Source organism: Daphnia carinata, chromosome 9 (assembly GCF_022539665.2).
Source record: "Daphnia carinata strain CSIRO-1 chromosome 9, CSIRO_AGI_Dcar_HiC_V3, whole genome shotgun sequence".
Taxonomy (NCBI): domain Eukaryota; kingdom Metazoa; phylum Arthropoda; class Branchiopoda; order Diplostraca; family Daphniidae; genus Daphnia; species Daphnia carinata.
Genome location: NC_081339.1, coordinates 706,145 through 729,014, shown reverse-complemented (window position 1 = coordinate 729,014; position 22,870 = coordinate 706,145). Strand labels below are relative to the sequence as shown.

Here is a 22,870-nt window from a genome sequence, read left to right as displayed (position 1 = left end):
TCTGAAAACCAGACAACACGCCTGGTTTTTTCCAGGATAAAAACCGTCCTAAAAACATTATATAGGACCGGAAAAAAGACATCTTTTATCGGTCCCAAACTAGGCATATTTCACGACTTTACGGGGTTTGATACCCTGTGAAAAAGACGGCCTTTATTGGGCCGAAATTACTATTTTGAACCAAAATACACATAGTCTAAAATTATTGTTAAGTGTTTTTTTTCTCGTTTTTTGCGAGCTCGAAGTCGACTCCTCTTTTTAAGTGTAAGAGAGAAAAAAGGGAGCCAGGAAAAAATATATATTAATTTAGCATAGGAAATGCTCAAAACAAGCATTAGTTATGATAGGACTTAAATATTAAATAATTCATGTCCCTAAAAAATGTACATATCATACTAAGTTTGGAACTTTAAAAAAATTTAGCATAATTGGTTTAATTACTTTTGAACCTACAAAAGCCCTCTTTTATCCCTGGTTTGGCGGTCATAAAAACCAGAACTGGTCGCCTATCGGACCATTCTGGAACGTTTTTAATATGGTAGGCACAGTCCCATGTGTATAAATCGTCAGCATTTGCAATTGTAACAGCTGGATTACGAGACAATGCAAACGCGTTTTTCATATTCCTGCAACTCTAAGATGCATTTTTGAAATTTTTCTTTTCATTCCTTCTTCCTAACTGTAAAAGTTTCCATGTCCGTGTATTACAATGAGTTGGCTAACTTTCAGCTTACTGAAACAAATCTAAAATACATTCTACAATCATGGTGTACTTATAATTATCACCATCGGGGAAGTTAAAGCGTTAAATAGAAGGGCTTACAATAACTTTCACCTTGTTGAGTGTTGAACCGCTCAAAGGGATGTTAAAGGTCCGACTTTCTATGGTTGAACTTCTGGCTCGTTACATTCCTTCCCCCCCTTCTGCAAGTAGAATTGGTCCTCTAATTTACACGTGACTTTTCCACTAATTTCCATCATCGGCTACTGTTTTTGCTAATGGCGAAATGGTTAAAAACAGGTATGTTTAACGAAAGCATTTTATAGGGGATTAACATTTTTTAGGGGAGTAAAAATAAAAGAAATGTAGGATGTTTTACCTTTCGTCCCGTTATTTTCTTCACGTTGTCCCTGTGGCGTTATTCTCGTTTTGTTCTGCCTCAGTTCTTTGCATTTTCCTTCGACATTTTTTTTTGTCTCGACGATGAAATTGTTGGGGTACCAGGCGTCACTGCTAGGGTATCTCATTTTTCTGCTACATCTTTGTTCCCATTCTTTGAATACAGCTTGTGTTTGGCTGTCGATGGCGTTTTCCTTAGCCAAGTTACCTCTGGAATCTCGTAGGTTTTCATCAGCTCCGTGCCTCAGAAGCAAGTCTAAAATTGCCGTATTTTCATAGAATGCTGCTCCAGAGAGTCCAGAATCCAGAAGTCCAGAGCGGTGTAGCCTTCCGGTTCTGATTGCTGATATTTATTCGAGTATGCCGTACCCAGACTCTGTAAGCGAGATCGTCTATTCCATACCACGTGACATAGTGTAGGATGGTTTCACCATTTCTAGCTGAGACGTTTACATTCATTGGTGTTCATATTGCGTTCGGACAATCTTCGTGTTGTTGTGCGGTGTCCAACATTAATGACGTTTCATCGAAGTTGTTTAACTCCGTAAATTCACAATTATGGTGCTTTAAATTTTTTACCAGCAGCATGTCGTTTTCAGCTGCTGCGATATGAGCGATCGTTCTTCCCTTTGTTTTATATCCGGCGTGTTCGTTCCCAGAAGGATAACAGCATGTCTGTTATGTTCTACCGATTTTTCTTGACGCTGGTATGAAGTAGCTTTTTCCGTTTTCGAATTTCTTTTTCAACACTTTGTGATAGTTAGGCGTTTCAAGCAGTGGGAAAAGTATCGGTGTTACGATCGGTTTTCATACTGTTAAGTATGGAGCTTTCTCCTGATGTCTTTTTTTTAATGACCCCAATTGTTTTTTGTATTGTTATTTTGTTTATTCCTATCTCTTTACTACTTTCCTTTACCAACTTAGGTTTTTGTTTTTGATTTTGGTATTTGTTTTAACTTCCCAACTGCTTTCCACGGTAAGATAGACATCTTGAGCTCTTGATGCACTTGGGCGCCACCGGCGCATTTGCCCATGTCTTTCCGCCGTCAATGGAATTGATGCCGATCTTTTTGTGAATGGCTGTTCGATTGCCATGTGCGGGTGATATACTGCTTCTATGACTCTGGTAATCAAAGTAAATTCGTGTTCTTCTTCAAGTTGTGTGCGTATCATCCCGCATTTTGTCTTTTGTTAAAACGTTCTAGAATCCTTGGGGAAGGATAACACGCAATGAAGATACGTAGGCACGCGAAAAGTCGCATTCGTTGAGATGCAGCTTCTCAACTTCCTGTGAGGTTTGGGTTGGCATATGGATGTGGGAATTTTGTTTCATCCAATCCCCTGCTGTTGAGTTGTGTTCCTGTGCCTGTGGATTCCCTAGTAAATTTACTTAGGGAGTTTTCCAAAAGCAATCGGAATACGGATTAATTGACCAACCATCTATTCCTATTGTACAGTTCTTTCTTCCGTAGGTGAAGAATAGTTGGAATCCATACTTGGTTTTCTTGGCCGAAATGCAAATCCTTTTCGGCTCACCGTGCTGAAGCGTCATCGATTGTCCGACGACCGCGGTGACTAAAATTGCGGTGGTTTGGGCTAAGATAACTGATTGTGTCCTTTTCATGGTGAACAGTTGGCAATACACGTCTTGGTTTCTTCTGCGAGTTTGTTTTTGTGTTCCGTTTCAATGCTTATGTTGTATTGCTCGCGCAATTTGGTATTCCGAATTGAATTTTCTCGTTGAATTCTTCAATATTTTTGGGTAGCCCGATGTCCAAATTTTCATCATTCATGGATTCTTCATGGCTTTAATCTAGTATTCGTTTCATGGTTCCGCCTATGGGTAAGTTTGACTTTTGGTGTTGATGATGTCGTTATTTTGGAGTTCCGTAACATTTGGATTCTCTATGGTTGGATTTACTGGAACAGAATGATGCTGCGTTTTGCTTAAATTTCTTTTTCGGACTTGTCTTTGTTGTTGACGTTGTTTCCGTTGTAGCTCATGTGGTGGTTTGGGTTGTCTGTGTTGACGATGATGTGGCATATTTGGTTTTTGGATCTTTTTTCTCTGTCGTAGTACTCTGCGTCATTGAAGCTGGTTGGCTTTTTGTTGTTGTTTTTGTTCTGGATGCTGTTTTCTTCTTGTCGTGTTGGATATCGTCGTCGTTGACGTAGTCTTATTGGTTGCGGATGCTGTTGTTGGTTTATTGGTTTTGGTGGTTGCTGATGTCGCTAATGTTTTAGTATTTGTAGTGGTTTACTGCTTGTTGATGCTGCTGCTGGTTTTGTAGTTGCAGGGGCTCTAATAGTTGTTGACGCTATAGTGGGCTGAGTAGTGGCTTTAGTGGTCGTCGTAGGTTTAGTAACAGCTGTATTTGTAGTTGGTCTAATTGTTGTCGTAGTTTTTGCCGTTGTTTTTGACGTTGTTCCCAATGTCGTTTTTATTGTTAATTTCGTACTCGTTGTAGTGTTTGCCTTTGTTGTTGTGGATTTCTGTGTTGTGAGCACAAGGCCGTGAAATATGCCTAGTTTGGGCCCGATAAAAACGGTTTCTTTTATTTCGCTTCGGGCCGTTTTGGTAAAGAAGATCTTACTTGGGCCTGATAAGAGCTGTTTTTTTTCTGGTCGTATATGATGTTTTTGCGAGGACGGTTTTTATCCGAGAGAAACAAGCGTGTTGCCTGGGTCTTTTTTACAATTGTTCTTCGATTGTTATTGGTTGTCGGTATCCAAGTTTTATTGGTCCCCAGGTATATGAGGTTATGTATAGCCGTTTACCGGAGTCCAAGTCTTCAAAAGGTCTACTGGACTTTTTGTAGAATCGGTCTTTGTGGCTTGGATTGCCTAGTTCTCTGTAGTCGCACACTGATGTAACCAGGTTGGTATTATGTAGGCATGCTGCACGATATTTTTGAACATCTCGTACAATATTTTGGTGGGTTCTGGTGGAAAAGTGAAGAAAGTGAGTGGAATTCCCACTACTTTGTAACCTGGTGGTGTGATGTCTTTATCTGGTTTGTTGAGGAATGCTATCTTAATTCGGCTTTTGATGTCGTAGAGACAGTTGGTGTTGTTTCGTTCTAGCATTCTTCGAATTTTCTAGGTATCCGTTTCCCCACACTATTGCGTTCTCGTTCTGGTTGAATTGTCCTTCTTGTTGCGTGCCATTCAACTGTTCGAAAAGGCTTTCAAGTTGGTCGTCTCTCTTGTGGTATTGTAATTAGTTCCACTACACGTACCATTTCCTTTCGTCCGTCGGAGTAGCTATGAAACGGATTCCTGAGGGTCCGGTCTGTATGTTGGTATCACTGCATTTTTATTCGCTTATCATCTTCCAGCAGTTTAATGGGGTAATTAGTTTAGTTTCTTGAAAATACACCGTGTCGAATGATCCAATCCAGAACGATCCCTTATTTTCTTGGTTGTTGTCCGTTGTCTACATGTCCAACCTTTCCAAGAGGTTGCTAGTTTCTGCTTCGTCATTCAGGTATATTAGGTGGGAATTATGGGAAAGTGTGGTTTTCTGTTTTGTCATTCTTGCAGTAGCAGGGTGATTCTATGTCTAGGATTTCTCTACTTTTTACGCTACAGCGTGGCGTTGCCGTAAGTTTTATCGGTGGTTCGTCATTCTATTATCTGGAGATTCTCTTGTCGGATATGTGAAGAGTGATTCTGCTGAGAATTCTACTGCTGTCTCTTCCTCGTCTGTTTTTATATCACGGATTCCGGCGGTAAATTTTCTCTGGTTGGCATCAAATTGTTTTCTTGGCCTTCCTGGTCCTCTGCATACTGTTTCATTTTCGGGTTACTTTGTTGCATCTTCCTTCTTTTTTTATGTTTCTATGAGTATAAAGCTTAAGCGATTGGCGTGCACTACGTATTTTATTTTCTTATTGGTACTGTGCTGGATCAAGTTAGTAATGGCTGAGAAACTTTGGGTGATTATAAATGGTTTTTCCAACGGCTTATGAATTTATGCTATTAGTATTAAGCTACTTATCCGCCTGTTTGGGAATGATATAGGGGAGACTGGGGTGTGTTTGGACACGTTTTGTTTTTCGTTCATATCTTCGACACAAATTACTCAATTTTCTTTTTGATTGGCTCAATATATTGCCCTCCTCTTCCCTAACCTCCATGAATTTTTTCAGAATTTTAGAAGAAATTATGTACCATCTACAGAATTTTAAAGTTCTGAAAAATTTGAGGGAGGAGCCTGTGGTGTTGGGTGAAATGGGACACCAGGGTGGGTAATGTGGGACAGCCTCAATTTATACTTATAAAATACATTTTAAAAATTGTAATAAATCAGCAGGATACTACTAGATGAACTCTCTATTTTAGAAAGGTTTTATTTGCTATTAAGATGTAAATGAATAATTTTCCTTATAGCATAAGAAATTCCTGATAAAATGATAGGGGAAAAAATGAAGGGGCCGGGCTTAGGAAATCGATTACTAAAATCGATATTTGGTTGCTAATATTCAGTGCAGAAACCTCTTAGGTGACGTTAAAAACATTAAGGAAATTTTGTTTAAAACAATAAATTTAATAATAGGTAATTTTTTACTAATTAGTACAGTACTATTTTTGTAGCTCCGCCCTTAACCCCACCCACTACTGTCCCATTTCAGGCACATCTGCTGTCCCAACCAACCCCCAAAAAGGTCTTTTGGTAAAAATACAATTTCGCCCCAAAATAATGGTCCTAAAATAATTTTTTTTTTGCAAACGATAGAGAAATGGATAAACAACATGTCTGTTTGTATAAAATATTAACTATTTGTAGTATTGCGAAGAAAAACGCTAAATGGTGGCGAAAAATTTAAGGAAAAAAATACCGTTATTTTTATTTTCTTAATAACTTTTGTATTTATTTACTTATTCGTTTAAAACTTTTACCCTAAATAGGAAACATCTATACCAATACTATATAATTTTTTAAAAATTTTTAATCAATGTTTACTATTTTTCCTCCAGCCGTCCCGCTTCACCCACTGCCCCGGCTAACCCCAGTCTCCCCTACTGTGGTTCCTATTTGTATAATTTTGAATAGTTCGAAAATTTCGATTAAACTTGATAGGAAGTTAGTTCCTTGGTTTGTTATAACTACTTTGGGGGATCCGTATTTAGTAATCTTATTTACAAAAATTCTAGCTATTGCTTGCGCAGTTTGATCTTTCATTGCTACTGCAAAAACAACACTACTGGCATACTGTGACAGAACTAATAGATATACCTGTATGCCTTACGCTTTCACGAATTTTGCCAACAAGTCTTTCCCGGACCCTTCGGCTGGTGGCAAAGGTTGTAATAATGCTTTACTTCCTAAGGCTATTGTTCTTTCTATTCCCAAATGTCTTGCTAACATGTAATTCTGATTTTTTTCTAATTTCCCTTATTTTTTCTCATGATAACACTAATCTTTATTGTAAATCTGTCAATAGGCCTGTTCCATTAATTCTGAATTCGCTTGTAATTTTACTCTTTTTACCCGTTTGTCTATCCTCGATTACTTTCTTGATTAGTCCTTGAAAATAATTATCTGCATGCTTCAATTCCACCCATTCGATTTTTTCTATAGACCCCTCACTTTTTGTTTTCATTTTCTCTTGCTTTCTCTTTTCCTTCTCTTGCTCGGGTTTCCACTCTGGCTATTGGCACTATGGGGATACGACTTAGAGTTTCACCATTTTTGCGTGACTTTCCAGGTTGATCTCCAATAACGATTTCAAATCCTTGTATTTTGAGTGCCTATATAGCCAATCTTCCTGCTGGCTCTGTCTTACTCATTAGCCATTTTAAACGTCTATTGTCAGTGAATAACATAAGCATACTTCCATATAAATGTGTCCTAAACACGTTCATCGCGGTGGGGATTGTGTAAGCTTCTTTCTCTGTGGTTGACCACTTGGCCTCGTTGTCGTTCAGATGTTTAGAGCTATGCGCTATGATGACTTCTACTTCGTCTGATTCACGAGGTTCCTGTTCGCCGGACTCCGCTGAATCCGCCGATTGTTGCAAAGTCTGTATCTGGGCCAAGACAGATCCTATGCCATATCCTGAAGCATCGGTGTAGATATAAATTCACGCGCGAAATCTGGATAACTTAGATCAGGCCTAGCTCTGAGACAGTGCTTGATACAGTCAAAGGCGTCAGTTTGTTCCTCCTACCATTTCCGCTCGGCTGATTTTCTCGTTAGCTGACGATTGACTGACCGCTCGTTAGTTGGTGGGCTTTATGAGCAAAAGCCCGTATAAATTTTCTTCTGTAGCTAACTAGACCTAAAAAAGAGCTTAATTCCTTCACATTTTTGAAAGCGGGGTATTTGATAATTGCTTCTAGCTTTTTCATACTCGGTGTTTAGGTTTTTTTTTATACAATATGAGCTAAATAATCTAATTACTCTTTAAAAGATTCACGTTTCTTTCTCTTCAAATTTAGCCCTGCGTTTTTTAGAAGCCTAAACACTGCTTAAATGTTCTGTAACGGAGTTACTGAAACACTATCATAGTGTTCTGTAACGGAGTTCCTGAAACACTATCATAGTGTTCTGTAACTCCGTGCCGAACACTATGATATCCTCTACATAGACAAATGCGAATTTGTACAATACCGATTTTAAGATGTTAATAATTGCACGTTGACAAGTGCTTGATACATTTATTAAATCAAACGGCATTCGATTAAACTCGTATTGGCCAAATTCGCAAATGAAGTCTGTTTTGTGTTTGTCGCTTTTTCTCTTTCTCGGTTTGCCAGTAACCACTTAGTAAGTCCAATGTTGAAAAGTAAACTGACCCTCAAAATGTGTTAATTATATCATCTATTCTAGGTAACTGGTAGTTATCTTTGACAGTAATTTTTTAAAAACCCTATAATCAAACACAGACGCCTTTCTCCATCTTTTTGGACACCATTACAGTTGCTGCTTCAAAATGGCTGTGACTTTCTGGTTTGGTTTTATTACTTAACATCACCTCTATGTTGGTTTTAACAATAAATTTTAACGCTTTTGGTGTGCTATATAATCTTTTTGCTTAATTTCGGCGTGACATCCTATATTAATGTTTTACATCAGTTGCCAGACCTAAGTCTGATTCTTTCACTGCAAATTGGTTTTCGTGTTTTGTTTAGTATATCTGTTTTCACCAGTATCTCTTCTGGGAAGTTAATCACTTGTTCTTCGGTGTTTCCTTAGTCCGTTAGAATTTCTTGTTAGGCATAACCTGGTGAAGGATTTTAGATTTCTATAATTGGGCTCAGTAAGATCAGGATTTTCTCTCTATCCTGGATAAGGGGAATATGGATGCCTGCTTTGCTAAATGTTATAGGGGAGACTGGGGTGAGCCGGGACAGTGGGTGAAGTGAAGCAGCTGGAGGAAAAGTAGTAAATATTGATTTAAAATTCCAAAAAAATTATATATTATTGCTATATATGTTTCCTGTTTAAAGCAAAAGTTTTAAGCGAATATTTAAAATAATACAAAAGTTATTTAGAAAATAAAAAGAACTAAATTTTTCCTTAAATTTTTCGCCGCCATTTAGCGTTTTTCTTCACAATACTACAAGTAGTTAATATTTTACACATAAAAACGTGTTGTTTATCGATTTCTTTAACGTTTGCAGAAAAAAAATTATTTAGGACCATTATTTGTGAGCGAAATGGTATTTTTACCAAAAGACTTTTTTGGGGTTGGTTGGACCAGCAGATGTGCTTGAAATGGGACAGTAGTAGGCGGGGTTGAAGGCGGAGCTACAAAAATAGTCCTACACTAATTAGCAAAAAAATTACCTGTTATTAAATTTATTGTTTTAAACAACATTTGCGTAAAGTTTTTAACGTTACCCACGTCACCTAAGATTTTTTTTCACAGAATATTAGCAACCAATAATCGATTTTAGTAATCGATTTCCTAAGCCCGGCCCCTTCATTTTTTCCCTATCAGTTTATAAGGAATTTCTTATGATATAAGGAAAATTATTCATTGGCGTCTGAATAGCAAATAAAATTTTTCTAAAATAAAAAGTTTATTTAGCAGTAACTTGCTGATTTATTACAATTTTTAAAATGTATTTTACAATAATAAGCTGAGGCTGTCCCACATCACTCACCCTGGTGTCCCAATCACCCAACACCACAGGCTCCTCCCACAAATTTTTCAAAACTTTAAAAATCTGTAGACGGTACATAATTTCTTTTAAAAATCTGGAACAAATCATGGAGGTAAAGGAAGAAGCAGGCAATATACTGACACAATCAAAAAGAAGACCGAGTAACTTATGTCGAAGATATGGCCGGAAAACAAAACGTCCCAACACACCCCAGTCTCCCTATAAAGATATCGTTTAGTTAACGCCATATCTCTGTGTTTTAGCATATTTAGCCTTGCCTACTATTGCCAAAAATTAACAAATAAAAAATTAAGATAATTAAACGGGCAATAAACAAGACAAATATTTTTTCCTTGTATGATCTTTTTTTACATTTCTGTATTATTATTTTGATTATTATAATATTATTAATTATATTATTTAAAAACGTCACTTACAATACATATATGTCTGAAATGACTATGACGCTTTATAATTCTATTGATTATTATTTCGTTAAGGCGCGTCAAGTAGTAATTACGTACGTAAAACATGGAGCTGCTGAACCAGGAAAGAACGCATTCAAGTGTGGAATAAGGTATGATTCAGTTTTCTAATTGAATGTCTTCTACTGAGAATGAAAGGCAGAAAAAGCTTACCATCACCTTCGAGAGGACAAGATTCTTCCACTTTCCGATTCTGGTAGGCCTACACTTCGCCGGCTGATGAGTTCTTTGGATTGTTACTTCGGGTTGAACAAGCTCGCATCGGAAAACATAGGCAAGGTGTTAAACCAATTAGAAAAAAAACCTTATCTTATACGGAACCCTCATGTGGGATGAGATGTCAATAAGAAAAGACCTTACGTGGGATGCAAAAATGTCCAAGTGGAACGGGATGATCAACTCCAGGTAAAAAAAATGCTGAAGTTGCACAATAAGAACTTTGTGACCACGTCCTGGTGCTATTATTTCGCCCGTTTCGCGATTCCTGGGTGCAACCTTTTGCGTGGTTTGCATCAAAGGGAGCTGCCAACTACAAGATCCTCAGCGAAATCATCTTAAAAGCGATTATAGTGCTTTACCGCTGCGGTGCGATATTGAAGAATGGCGTTTGCGACGGACATTCCTGCAATAAGGCAGCCCAAAAAACATGAACATGAGTGGGGACAAAGGGGCCATCAACCATTTCCTACACTCGCTTAACGACAACATCAAGATTTACGCTTTCATAGATGTCCCTCACCTCATCGAATGCACCATACATTATTTCCTCAATCACAAAATTCTTCAGGTAGTAAGTGTGCTTCGATTAAACTAAAAATAAATAGATATTAATAATTTACTTTTGTGTCCTTCAGTTTCCAGGACAAACTGTCTACCATCTGTTCTACCAGAGGATATACGAGAATCAAAGGTTGTTTGGTTTGAAATTGATTCCCAAGCTAAAATATGCTCACATTTTGCCCTTAACCTGGCAGAAGATGACGGTGAGCCTGGCCACACAACTTTATTCTAACCTATGGCAGTTCAAAACTTCTCCGGGAAGACAATAAAACATCGCATCTATTCAAAGATATACCTTCTTTAAACTTTAATATTTCGATATATCTTTCATTATTTTACTAGGTTCAGAAGCTACTGAAAAGCTTATAAAGCTCATGAACGACATATTCGACATAATGAATGAACGCGCAAACATGTTAAAAGTGATCGAGATGACGGAGGGAAGGCCATCGCCGGCAGTTAGTATTGCACTCCTCACGAAAATACGATTTTGTGGTGATTACCAGGACAAGATTTCTTCATATAATCCGGATGATGTCCCTTTACACACCGGCGAAGATCATATTGAGAAACGCAAATGTGGAAAAGGATGAGGAGCTGCGGATGCGCGTCAACTTCAAGGATTGTCTCCTAAAAAATTTCAGAGATAATGTGGGTAATAAGGATGCTGCCGACTTACGGGAAGCAATGAAAGATTATTCAATAGAACACCTGGCGAAGCGTTACGTAAGAGAGTTGCCCTAGCCCAAAAAAGAAAGAGTCGGTAACTTTCTCATATATGATGTTTTCGGCTATATGATCAAAATGCGACAATTTTTTTCTGAATGCGCAACCTGCCGGCCGACGTAGTTACTAAAGAAAAAAATTAACCAAGTGAATACACAGGTGCTCGAACTAAAGGAGGACTAGTGTTTGTCACAGTAGGCTACCACTGTACCGAACTTCGCACGCTGTTGAAAAAGTTGTCTCGAAACACTTTAATTCACCTAATCACATTTTTATCGTTGATACCTCCAAAGAGTGTGTCGCGAAGGTGAAACTAAGCAATGTCCTGCCTCTGTTCTGTGAACCCCCTCGGCATTCTAATATGGGAACTTTAATAATGGAATATGGAAAAGTCAGATATTATTTCGAGTCTAAACGTTTAAAAGATTGATTATTGATTAATATAAAAGATATTATTGCCCAAAGACCAAACGAAGGTACATGCGAGCTTCAAACTGGCCAAAACTGCTAATTTCAAAGATTTAATTACATAGTAATACTACAAGTCGATTTTTATTTATTATAAAATTTCAGTATGATTGTTACGGTATGCTATTAAATTTAACTCACTATAATGGGTTTCTTTTAAACAAAAAAATTTATTGTTAACTTAGTTAGGCTATTAACAGGCTTCAGTCGAGACAGGCCGTAAAAAGGAAAGTTGTCTCACCTTCCTAGTACACCATGGTAATTGTTCGTCGACAATGTTTGGGTATAAGGTGTTCTCTTTGAGAGTAGTCTCTTGTATAGGACGATCTAGCCCATTTGCTTAATTCGATCGTGTTCCTTGGTCGGGTGGAGTTTGATAACTCGTTAAGTGTGTGATGAGCACAAAACTGAAATAGTGCGGGTAAGAAGCTTTTGTTGGTAACAAGTGTTATTCTCGTTGGGACCTCCAATTGTCAAAGTTTTTGTTTTCCCGTATATAGTTGAATAACTCTCAGAATCCTGAAACAACTCTAAAATACATGTTACAATCATGAAGTGTTTATTATTTATACTTTTACGTACGTATTATCACATACAGGAAATTACAAGGTTAAATTGAGGGGTTTACAATAACTTCCCTGAATCTTGTGACAAAACCACTCCGAGCCTAGTTTGACTGGCATCTGTCTGGATGGTGACGTCCAGGGTGCCGTTGCAGTGTGCAAGGACAGAAGCTGAGGTAAGGCACACAGTCATTAAATTCTTTGCTTCTTTTTAACGCTCTGTCCATCTTCATTCTGCGTTTGTTAAAAGAAGAACATCTATAGGTTGAGTCAACTGTGAAAAAACACCGATAAAACTACGGTAGTGAGACGCAAAACCGAGAAATCCTCGCAAAGATTTTAAATTTGTCACAAGTCCCAAAGTCAACGACTGGATATTTCCTGTTACTGTACGGTTGTCCCAAAAGTACGTTTTTCCGCATTCTCTGTCAAATTAGCACGCTCTAAGGCTATCATAATTAATTCTAAACGTACGAAGTGTTCACAGAACGTTTTACCAAACGCATGTGCCATTTTAATCCAGCCAATGCTATATCCATAGGACGGCAGAACGTTTCTGCAGCTTCATTTAGACCAAACAATAAGGGGGAAATAGGCAAAGACCGTCGGGAGTAACGAAGCGCATCATCTCTTGGTCCTCTTTCGCAACTGGTATTTGCCAGTAACCACTTTTTAAATATAGACAAGAGAAGAAATGTGCATTCACTAGTCGGCCTAAAACATCATTAATCTTTGGCAAAGGATAGACGTCGTGTTTCGTAACAGCGTTTAGACGACAAAAATCGACACCAGAAACGATAATCTCCTGTCTTGGCCTTGCGAATAAGAATTACAGGCGAGCTCAACGGACTAAACGATTCTTCTATACTGCCATCTTCAAGCATTTCCTCCGCTTATCTACAATAATTTGTCGTTCAAAGGACGACACTCTATACGGCACAGATCGAATTGAGCGAGAATCATAGTTGCCAATGTGATGTACCATATTTAAGTTTGCGACTTGAGCTGCCGAAACAAGGGGCCAAGTTGCATGGTTGTGTCCCTGTTGTATCTGACACTGCGAAGCCGTGTCATCAAGACACGCCGTTTGGCTTGCTCACGTAGCCTTGCAGGTTTTTCTTCTTCGTTTTCTTCTTCACGCAGAGCTTGCTGTCGCAATGCTTGCTCTCGTAGCCTATTTTGTTTCACTTTTTCGTGTTCATTAGATCTCCCCTCTCCAAGTCTTTCGGCCTCAACGTTTAGCCGTGCTTGCCTAACTGTTTCGTTTTTGGTTCTTAGTCTCTTTTCTTTTCCTCTTCAACATTTCTGCAGTCCAGATCTTCTTGATTCAGATTCCGTTTTTTATCATCACGGAGGTATTTAGCCCTGACTCTTTTGTCTTCTAAACACTTTCCGTTGGGCTCTGCAGCTTCTTGAGCTCTTTTTTCTCTTTGCTTTCTATTTTTCTCCTCCTTTTCGGCGTCGTTCAGTTGACGGCGTGGTGGCATCTCTATTACCACATACTTCGTGGTTTCTTAATAGTTGATCACAGAGGGATTTAAGAGGTCCACACAAACAATAGCACAAAATAATAGAAACAATCATTAATAAATCCAACCGTTCTACGACACACCACTGTTCCAGATAGTTGCTCAATGTCGTATCCGAGTGCTTAAACTTTATTAAGTTGCTGCTTGAAATATCTAACGCTATGTCTCCGGTACTGACGGACTGTTGTTAAGTCACAAGTTCTTCTTTCTCCCTGCTTTACTTAATCTTTGGCCTCAGAGCGTAGCTCACTACGAACCTTCTGTGCATAGAAACTATGTTCCACAGTAACATAGAAGGGACTCTCAAAGGAACTTAGTTTCTTCTGTGCTGGGTTTAATTCAACAACCCTCTGGTACGAGGACGATGAGTTTCGGGAATGCTTACTTACTTGAATATTGAAGTGCAGCTGTAATTGCAGTTGGTCGGTAGTATGCGTCACGGAAGAATTTCGTTGTTGCAGTCTAGATGAACTCGGCGTATTTCTGGTCAAAGGAAAAAATAAGAATAAAAATATAATTATGTAAAATAACAATAAGCTCCGTGTTTAAACAATAACTATTTATAGTGAAGTTTTCAAACTTGGAAAGAAGGCCATTTTCGCCTTTGAGAATACAACTGATATAAAATAAGAAATACAAAGATTCAGAAAGACAACACCATCTACAGACATATTCAACGCAATCAGCATTTTTCTCACTAAATTCACCCAAAAATAGTCGGTGTTCCACCATTTTAATGGGCAATTCCAATTAAAAAACCTAAATTTCTTATTTGGATAGTGAAACATGTAGAATGCCCTCTAAATCGTAGAGCGCAATCAATGTCTTAGAAAAATCAGTCAGAAATGGGAAAATTAATAAAAATCTTGGATTGCACAATCATGCAAAACATTATGTAGTGTTAGCCATAAAAGAGTTAACTGGGCATTTTTTAAATAAAGCACTCCCTTTAGAAAACCTTAATTGATTATTTGGAAGGTGGAACATGGAACGGTCACAAAAAACCTTGAGACACAGTCAATCTTTCTATTAGAAAAACAAATCACAAAATAAATGTTCACAAATGTTGGAAAACTACTCACTAATTAGAATACAGAAATTGTGGTAATCAAAGTTGTAATATTGCTGCCTCTTCTCTAAAACTTGGAATGCAGTCAGGCCTAAAAACAAACCATTACACTTTAAGAAATACTATACGCAGTCAATCTTTATGCTACACATGTCCTCAAAAAAATAGTCTGCGTTCCAACATCTTTTTGAACAATTCACTTTTGAAAAACTAAATACATTGCTGCGAAGGTAAGACTTGGAACGTTCCCTGAAAATTTTGGAACACAGTAACTTGCTGTTACCAAAGTCAAAAACAGAAAGGAAAATTCTTTGAAATGTTGGAAAACACATTTCATTGTAATACACGTTATCCAGATGCAATTTATTTTGCAATGAGTGGATGAAGCATTCCTCGTACGAAAATTGAATTCATTCTTGGGAAATTGAAATATAGACTGGCTGCACAAAACCTTGGAACGCAATCAATCTTTCTATTAGAAATATCAGTCAAAATTATGTGTTCCCAGATGCTGAGAAACTGCTCCCTAATTGCAATACTGATTTAATATTACTTGTTGTATTATTACTGATTGAGTTGTTATATTGAAAGGTTAAAGTTATACACGTCTTGCTAAGCTTTATGTTAAACATTAGTTATTCAGTGTTGTATACCAATGAGTTGACATTGCTTTCAGTCGCTCAGATGTAAGCGAAAGAAATTTCACCAAATGGCTGTTTTTTGAGCGAGCTGAGATTAACCAGCTGACACTAAACCATACTACTACTGTCCAATAAATTATCACCTGTTCATCGTAAAGTAAAACTTAGGTTGCAAATCAGGTATGTAGAGTTTTATAAGTGTATTATATTAAATCGCTTATCCCAATTAAGATATCGCAGCAGAAAGTTTTGTGTTGTTTGTTGTTTATTGTGTAATTCACGGTAGCTGTTTTTCGTCTGACGTCAATGTGTCAATGATAGCGGAAACGGATTTCTAAATTGCGGAATGCGAAGGATTGGAATGACTAATTAAAGGGAAAAGTGGATTCGATGGCAGGTTGAACCTTTTTCAGGTAGTCGAACCTCTTTTCAGGTAGTCGAACCCTTTCCCAGTTAGAAAAAAAGCACATGATGTCCACACAACCAATGGCAAATGTAGATTCGAATTATTACCAGGAGGGGGCGCTGAACTCAAAACACAATTCCAAACAACTATGAGTCATGCGCTCACCCCTCCAAATACTAAGAATTTATTGTATAACTAAGAAACGTTGTAACGCAACTGCAAGGACGCGCCAGTATAAAAACCGACCGTCTTTAAGATTAAATAAGTCAGTATTCTACAGGTTATCAAGATCATCGGAGCTAAGTTTCTTCTGTATTTTTCTATGGTAAATAAAGAACCTTCTCCTGTATTTCCTTTTGTGTACCTTTCTTTATTTTGAACCGAGTTGATTTTTATCGACCCACGGTTCGCCAAAGCCTCAATTAATTGAAACGCTATCGGGTACCGAAATTCACAGTGAAGCATTGCCATCCAGCTACACATTTTGGTCCTTCGAGCCGGAGCCGGTAGCGAATTCAATTTTTTGAGCAACCAAGAACCGGGCAATTATTGCCAACGGTTCGTACCTGTGAACCGACCGTTATACACGGCCACGGTGCACATCGGTGAATCCGATCAACACAAATTTGTGTACGGGTTACCGGGTTAAATAGAACCGGGTATTTCATTTTACCTACGGGTCTTAACCATTTATCCATCACCTCAGGACCGCCAAAAGGTTACTAAACGCCACCGAAAGGGGAAGGAAAATAGAATCAGAGCCAAGAATAAAGCCCTCCAGGAAGAGCTGAACCAACTACGGTCACAACTACAGCATCCAACGAGGCAACCCATCCAGATTACTATCTCCAACGAGCGGCTACCATCGAGGAACATCATCCCACCAAAACCGATACCACTCAGAAAGGTGTCCAACCAGCCAAGGGATCCTCGACCGACTCCAGCGGGAAAATCACCATATCCACTAGAACTGAAAATCATCCGATACCAACCACTGACGCCATTAAAAACCAATGAAGAACTAGACTTCCCGCCAACTCCTGATATCAGACTGGGGGAAGATTCACCTTCACCAATACAAATTCCACCAACATTAACAACCGAGCCTGAAGAACCACTGCCATCAGCACGATTACTTTTCGCTTCAACCAAAAAACAACAACTTATTAAACGTTTATTCTACTAAAAACCATCCTGTAAAAAAAAAATAAAATTATGTCTCAAAATAAAACTGACTCAGCATCCAAATCAACCGAGGATATTATTGAGCCTTCAGGGGTAGTAATAAAACTTGTGAAACGTCGGTCAACATTAATGACAGCCTGGAAAAAAATAGCTTTTGAACTTGAAAAAACAATCCAAGCCCGTGACCAAGACCAAACCGAAGTCAACTGGGCATTACTAAAAAATAAATGGGAACAAATCATTGAAGTTAACAGACAACTTAAATCTGAAGACGGATCAGATGATTACCTCAACGAAGAAAACTACGATGAAGTAAATGATGAAATGATAGAGCTAGAAATTCGATCAAATCGAATCATGAGACCAACTCCTCTACCTGCCGTGCTACCCCAAGAATCAATACCCTTACAGACCCGAAAACTAACAGCGCTTGAACTCAAAAAATTCAACGGCGATATTCAACAATGGAGACCCTGGTGGGAAGCATTTCGAGTTTCTATCCACGAAAATTCTGCACTAAAAGATGTAGAACGTTTTGCCTACTTAGAAAAATATCTTGAGGGAACTGCTGCAAGAATCATCGCAGGTCTTCCAACTACTGGAACCAACTATTCAAGAGCTATTCAACTGCTTGAACGACGCTATGGACAAAACCACCTCATTGCACAATCACATATTAAAAGTCTGTTTAATCTGCCCAACGTCGAAAAACTCGAGCATACCCGAAATTTAACAACACTTGTCGATTCAGCATTGGTACATATTCGTGCTTTGGAAGATCTAGACATTTCGTTAGACCAGTATTCTATAATGATCAAGACAATTCTCTTAGAACGAATACCTAACGAATTACAAATCATGTGGAATAGACAACCAAATCACCGGGATGCGGACGTAGCAACGTTCATTGATTTTATTCAACAAGAGTTAATTGCCCGAGAAAACATCTACCAACCAACAAGAAATAAGCCCACAGTCAACCATCAGAACAACAACAATCCAACCAACAAACAACAGCATCTAGGAACAACAACTCAGCTTACTATAAATGATGGATCATCAAGAAGGGGAATAAAATCTAAAATCCCATTTTGTGCATACTGCAAAATTTCTCATGACAAGGAGCCTTGCAACAAAACATTACAAGAAAAACGAGAAATTGTTACCAAGGAAAGAAGATGTTATCACTGTCTAGCAAAAACACACGCAAAATGCGACCGCCGATGCCCTCACTGCAACAACAACCACCACATCACGCTATGTCCAAGTAAAAATACCATCGCACCAACAACACTAACCAGTCTCATACATCTTCCTACTCACGAAGGTAAACGGTCAATTTTAATGATTGCCACTGTTTGGGTAGAAGGCCCGAGAGGCACAAAAAAGGTTGCATTACTTTACGATAGTGGAGCTCAACGCTCATTCGTGAGTAACAGACTCACAACTGAATTAAATCTGGCAACAAATGGAGTAGAAACTCATCAATTCCAGTCTTTTGGAAACCAAGTGGAACCTACTAAAAGTGTATATCGATTCAATCTCAATGTACGGTCATCACAGCCTGGCGCTGAAGCAATTCAACTATCATTATTAGGAACAGATACAATCTGCATGACACCACCATACCACGCATCCGAATTCGCCAGAACAATCAAACAATCTGGAAAATGGCTAGCCGATGAGCGAATTCTCCCAAATAGGAAAATCCCAAATGAGATCGACGTGTTAATCGGAACCGATTACTATCGCTCTATCGTACTAAACGAAGTAATTACCAGCAACATAGGACTGACCGCCGTTAACACTGTATTCGGCTGGGCCTTACATGGAACCCTTCCTGCAAGTAACCCAACAGAGGTCCTATCAGTTACAACTCTATTAGTCAACCAGCACGATGCCTCCACAGCATCAGCAGACATCCAGAATCCAGCCGTATCAGATCAACTTTTCAACAATGAAAATCAACCCGACGAATCCTTCGATCTACGAGCATTCTGGACTCTTGAAGCGTGTGGTATTCAACCAACCGATGAAACCAAAAATCCATTCGTAGACAAATACGAATTAGGCATCAACAGAGCTAGTGATGGAAGATACATCGCACCTTTACCTTGGAACGACAAAGTGAATGAACTCCAAGATAACAGATTCATCGCTCAAAAAAGCCTCGACGGTTTACTAAAACGCTTAAGAACTAAGCCAAACTTACTTAAAGCATATGATAATCAGATTAAGGAATACATCCAACTAGGAGTTGTTAAAGAAGCTAATCTAAATTTCAACGGGATTTTCACGTACTTGCCACACCATCCGGTAGTACGCAATGATAAAACCACTACTAAGGTTCGACCAGTGTTCAATGGCGCATCAAAACCAAAAACCGGAATCAGCGTGAACGATTGCCTCGAACCTGGACCAAATTTGAATCCCGAATTATTAGCCGTTTTACTTCGATTTCGCACATTTAAGCACGCCTGGATAAGCGATATCGAAAAGGCATTCCTTCAAATTCAACTAACAGAAACTGATTCTGAAGCTTTACGTTTCCTCTGGGTGAAAGATCCAGAGGACTTAAATTCAGCAGTAGTCGAGTTAACCTGGGCTCGACTCCCATTTGGACTAACATCAAGCCCATTCGTATTAAGAATGGTAATACTCACCCACATCAAGAAATACGAAGATATTTATCCTGAAGCAGTTCAGCTCATACGAGATCAACTTTATGTCGACGATCAACTAGGCGGAGCAAGTACAATACCGGCAGCACAAGTCCTCATTAACCAAACCATCAAGATTTTCGCTGACGCCAAACTCGATATGAAGAAATGGATTGCGACCCAGGAAGAACTCTTACAGCCCATCCAGTCTAAAGAACAATCAAACCCTACAGACGGTCTAATTGGATCAATTATTACCAGTTCCCAATCAGCAAGAGTACTTGGACTCGGATGGGACTCAACGAAAGACGAATTCTATTATGATGCATCCAAACTTCAAACTCAAATAATAGGATTAACCGGAACTGTCACCAAACGCCAATTCATCAGTATTTCATCACAACTATTCGATCCTATGGGAGCTCTTGGTCCGTTCAACCTCATTGCAAAAATATTATACAAACGGATCTGGGAAGCTAACATCGAATGGGATCAACCAATTCCAAATGAAGTATACTATCAGTGGAAGAAGGCATTGGACAGTCTCAGCGAACTTAAGCATTTTAGGATCTCAAGAAAAATCTTATTCTCATCACCGGGAGTAATTAATATCCATGTTTTTTGCGATGCTTCAGTAGAAGCTTACGGAGCCGTCGTCTACATTAGAGGAAAATCAACAACCAACGAAGTATCAATATCACAACTTTGCTGTAAAACTAGAGTAGCACCTAGTGGAAAGGAAATGAGCCTAGCACGAAAAGAACTTATGGCCGCTTTACTAGGAGCTCAACTATCAGACTACATCAAGAAAACCTTCCACTCTATCACTACCATCTTTCAATTTTGGTCCGATTCTCGCATCACATTAGCATGGATAAAGGGCGACCCACAACGCTGGAAGCCATTTGTCCGAAATCGAATCATAACCATCAATCAACTCACCAAGAATTCAAATTGGGCACATTGTCCCGGACAAGATAACCCTGCAGATCTAGCATCCAGAGGAGCAACAATAGATGTCCTAAACAAGGATTTCTGGCTACGTGGACCATCATGGTTACAGAAAGAAGAAAATCATTGGCCACATCATCCAACCACCCAATTCGATGTCAGCATCTTCAAGGAAGAATTGAGTCTAGAAGGAAAGAAAACCATCGTTGCAACAATAAATTTGGGACAACCAGAACCTTTCCCATTTTCTCGATTCAGCTCACTCGCCAAACTCATAAGAGTCCGAGCCTGGATGAACCGGTTTGGAAAACTACGAGCCGACATTCCCAATTCATCAATCACTCCAGTACAAATTACAAAAAGTAAAACCGTAATGGTACCATCCCTAGTAGCAGCCGAAACAGCATTGAGCCAGCTTCAGATCATCCAATTAATCCAGAGACTTTAGTTTAAAACAGAATACGAACTCCTCTCAAAAGGGAAACCACTGCCACGATCCCACAACTGGACACCACTGCGACCAATCTGGGATCATCAGGAGAAAGTAATTCGTGTTACAGGAAGAATTGAACACCACTTTCTTGATTCCAACGCAAGAGCTCCAATCATATTACCAAAGGATCATCATATCACAGACTTAATCATAAAAGAAGCTCACGTCAAGGTTGGACATCAGGGTATTTCCGCCACACTCGCAGAAATCCGCGAAACCTACTGGTTTATTCATGGCAGAGAAAAAGTGAAAAGGATTTTATCAACCTGCGTAAACTGCAAGAAAACGCAATCACCATCGTTCGACGCTTTAGCAGCAGCATTACCAACATGTCGTGTCCAACAAGCACGACCCTTCGAATTTGTTGGATTAGACTTCACAGGCCCACTCTACACCCGTGAATCCCAGTCTGAAGACATTATGAATTCATATGCTCTACTAATAACATGTGCAACAACCAGAGCGATCCATGTCGAATTAGTTCCCGACATGACAGCCATCACATTCATCTGTGCACTAAGAAAGTGCATTGCTCGCAGAGGCATACCAACAACGATCTACTCAGACAACGCGAAAACATTCAAGTCAGCTGCCTCCTATTTCCAAGAAATCAAAGAGGATCCCAAGATATACAACTTCCTCAGCAACAACAACATCACTTGGAAATTTTCTGCCAACCTAGCTCCTTGGTGGGGTGGTTGGTGGGAAAGAATGATTCGCACACTAAAACAAGTTTTACGGAAAACCATCGGAAGAGCACTGCTCTCATTTATGCAACTAGAAACTGCACTCCTTGAAGCAGAAAATATCATCAATTGCCGGCCCCTGACCTACACCGACAATTGTCTAGAAGAACCTCTCCCCCTCACCCCAAGCCATCTTATTTACGGCTACAAACTCAATTCCAAAGCAATTCACTCCACAGAAACAGAATCCACCCCAACATCCACAAGAACAAAACTCATGTCCCAAGAAACAAAACGAAATCGAGTCCTTACCCATTGGTGGAACTGCTGGAGGAGAGAGTATTTACAAGATTTAACTCGCTTTCGCACAGCAAATCGCCCAACACGACCCATTCACGTTGGGGAAATTGTATTGGTACATGAAGCCAATATAAAACGACAATTATGGCCTTATGGAATCGTTACACGATTATTGCCCGGATCAGACGGAGTAGTTCGTGCAGTTGAACTAAGACTAGAATCAGGCCAAACGATTCGCCCTATCCAAAATCTATTTCCATTGGAAGTCTTCTCAGACGAATCCGACGCAGCTACCGCAGAGAACGCCCCGAAAATTGCACCGGACGACAAGAATCCATCCACTGGACAACCGAAAATTCTTGATCATCCTGATCAACCGGGGGAGGATGTAGATTCGAATTATTACCAGGAGGGGGCGCTGAACTCAAAACACAATTCCAAACAACTATGAGTCATGCGCTCACCCCTCCAAATACTAAGAATTTATTGTATAACTAAGAAACGTTGTAACGCAACTGCAAGGACGCGCCAGTATAAAAACCGACCGTCTTTAAGATTAAATAAGTCAGTATTCTACAGGTTATCAAGATCATCGGAGCTAAGTTTCTTCTGTATTTTTCTATGGTAAATAAAGAACCTTCTCCTGTATTTCCTTTTGTGTACCTTTCTTTATTTTGAACCGAGTTGATTTT

General features: G+C 39.1%; 1 protein-coding gene across 1 annotated transcript; it reads left to right on the top strand.

The window, feature by feature from the left end:
* The first annotated feature begins 17,217 nt into the window (after window positions 1-17,217).
* LOC130697287 (uncharacterized) lies at window positions 17,218-22,629 on the top strand. The gene is made up of 2 exons (XM_057520216.1): window positions 17,218-21,061; window positions 21,179-22,629. Exons 1-2 carry the CDS (start codon window positions 17,218-17,220, stop codon window positions 22,627-22,629), a joined length of 5,295 nt encoding a protein of 1,764 aa, XP_057376199.1.
* The last annotated feature ends 241 nt before the right edge of the window (window positions 22,630-22,870 follow it).

Excerpts from the sequence above, each read along its gene's own strand:
- LOC130697287 (XM_057520216.1), top strand. The coding sequence starts at position 17,218 with ATGACAGCCTGGAAAAAAATAGCTTTTGAACTTGAAAAAACAATCCAA. Across the intron at positions 21,062-21,178 it reads TCCAGTACAAATTACAAAAA|GGAAACCACTGCCACGATCC; the intron begins GTAAAACCGTAA and ends TCCTCTCAAAAG.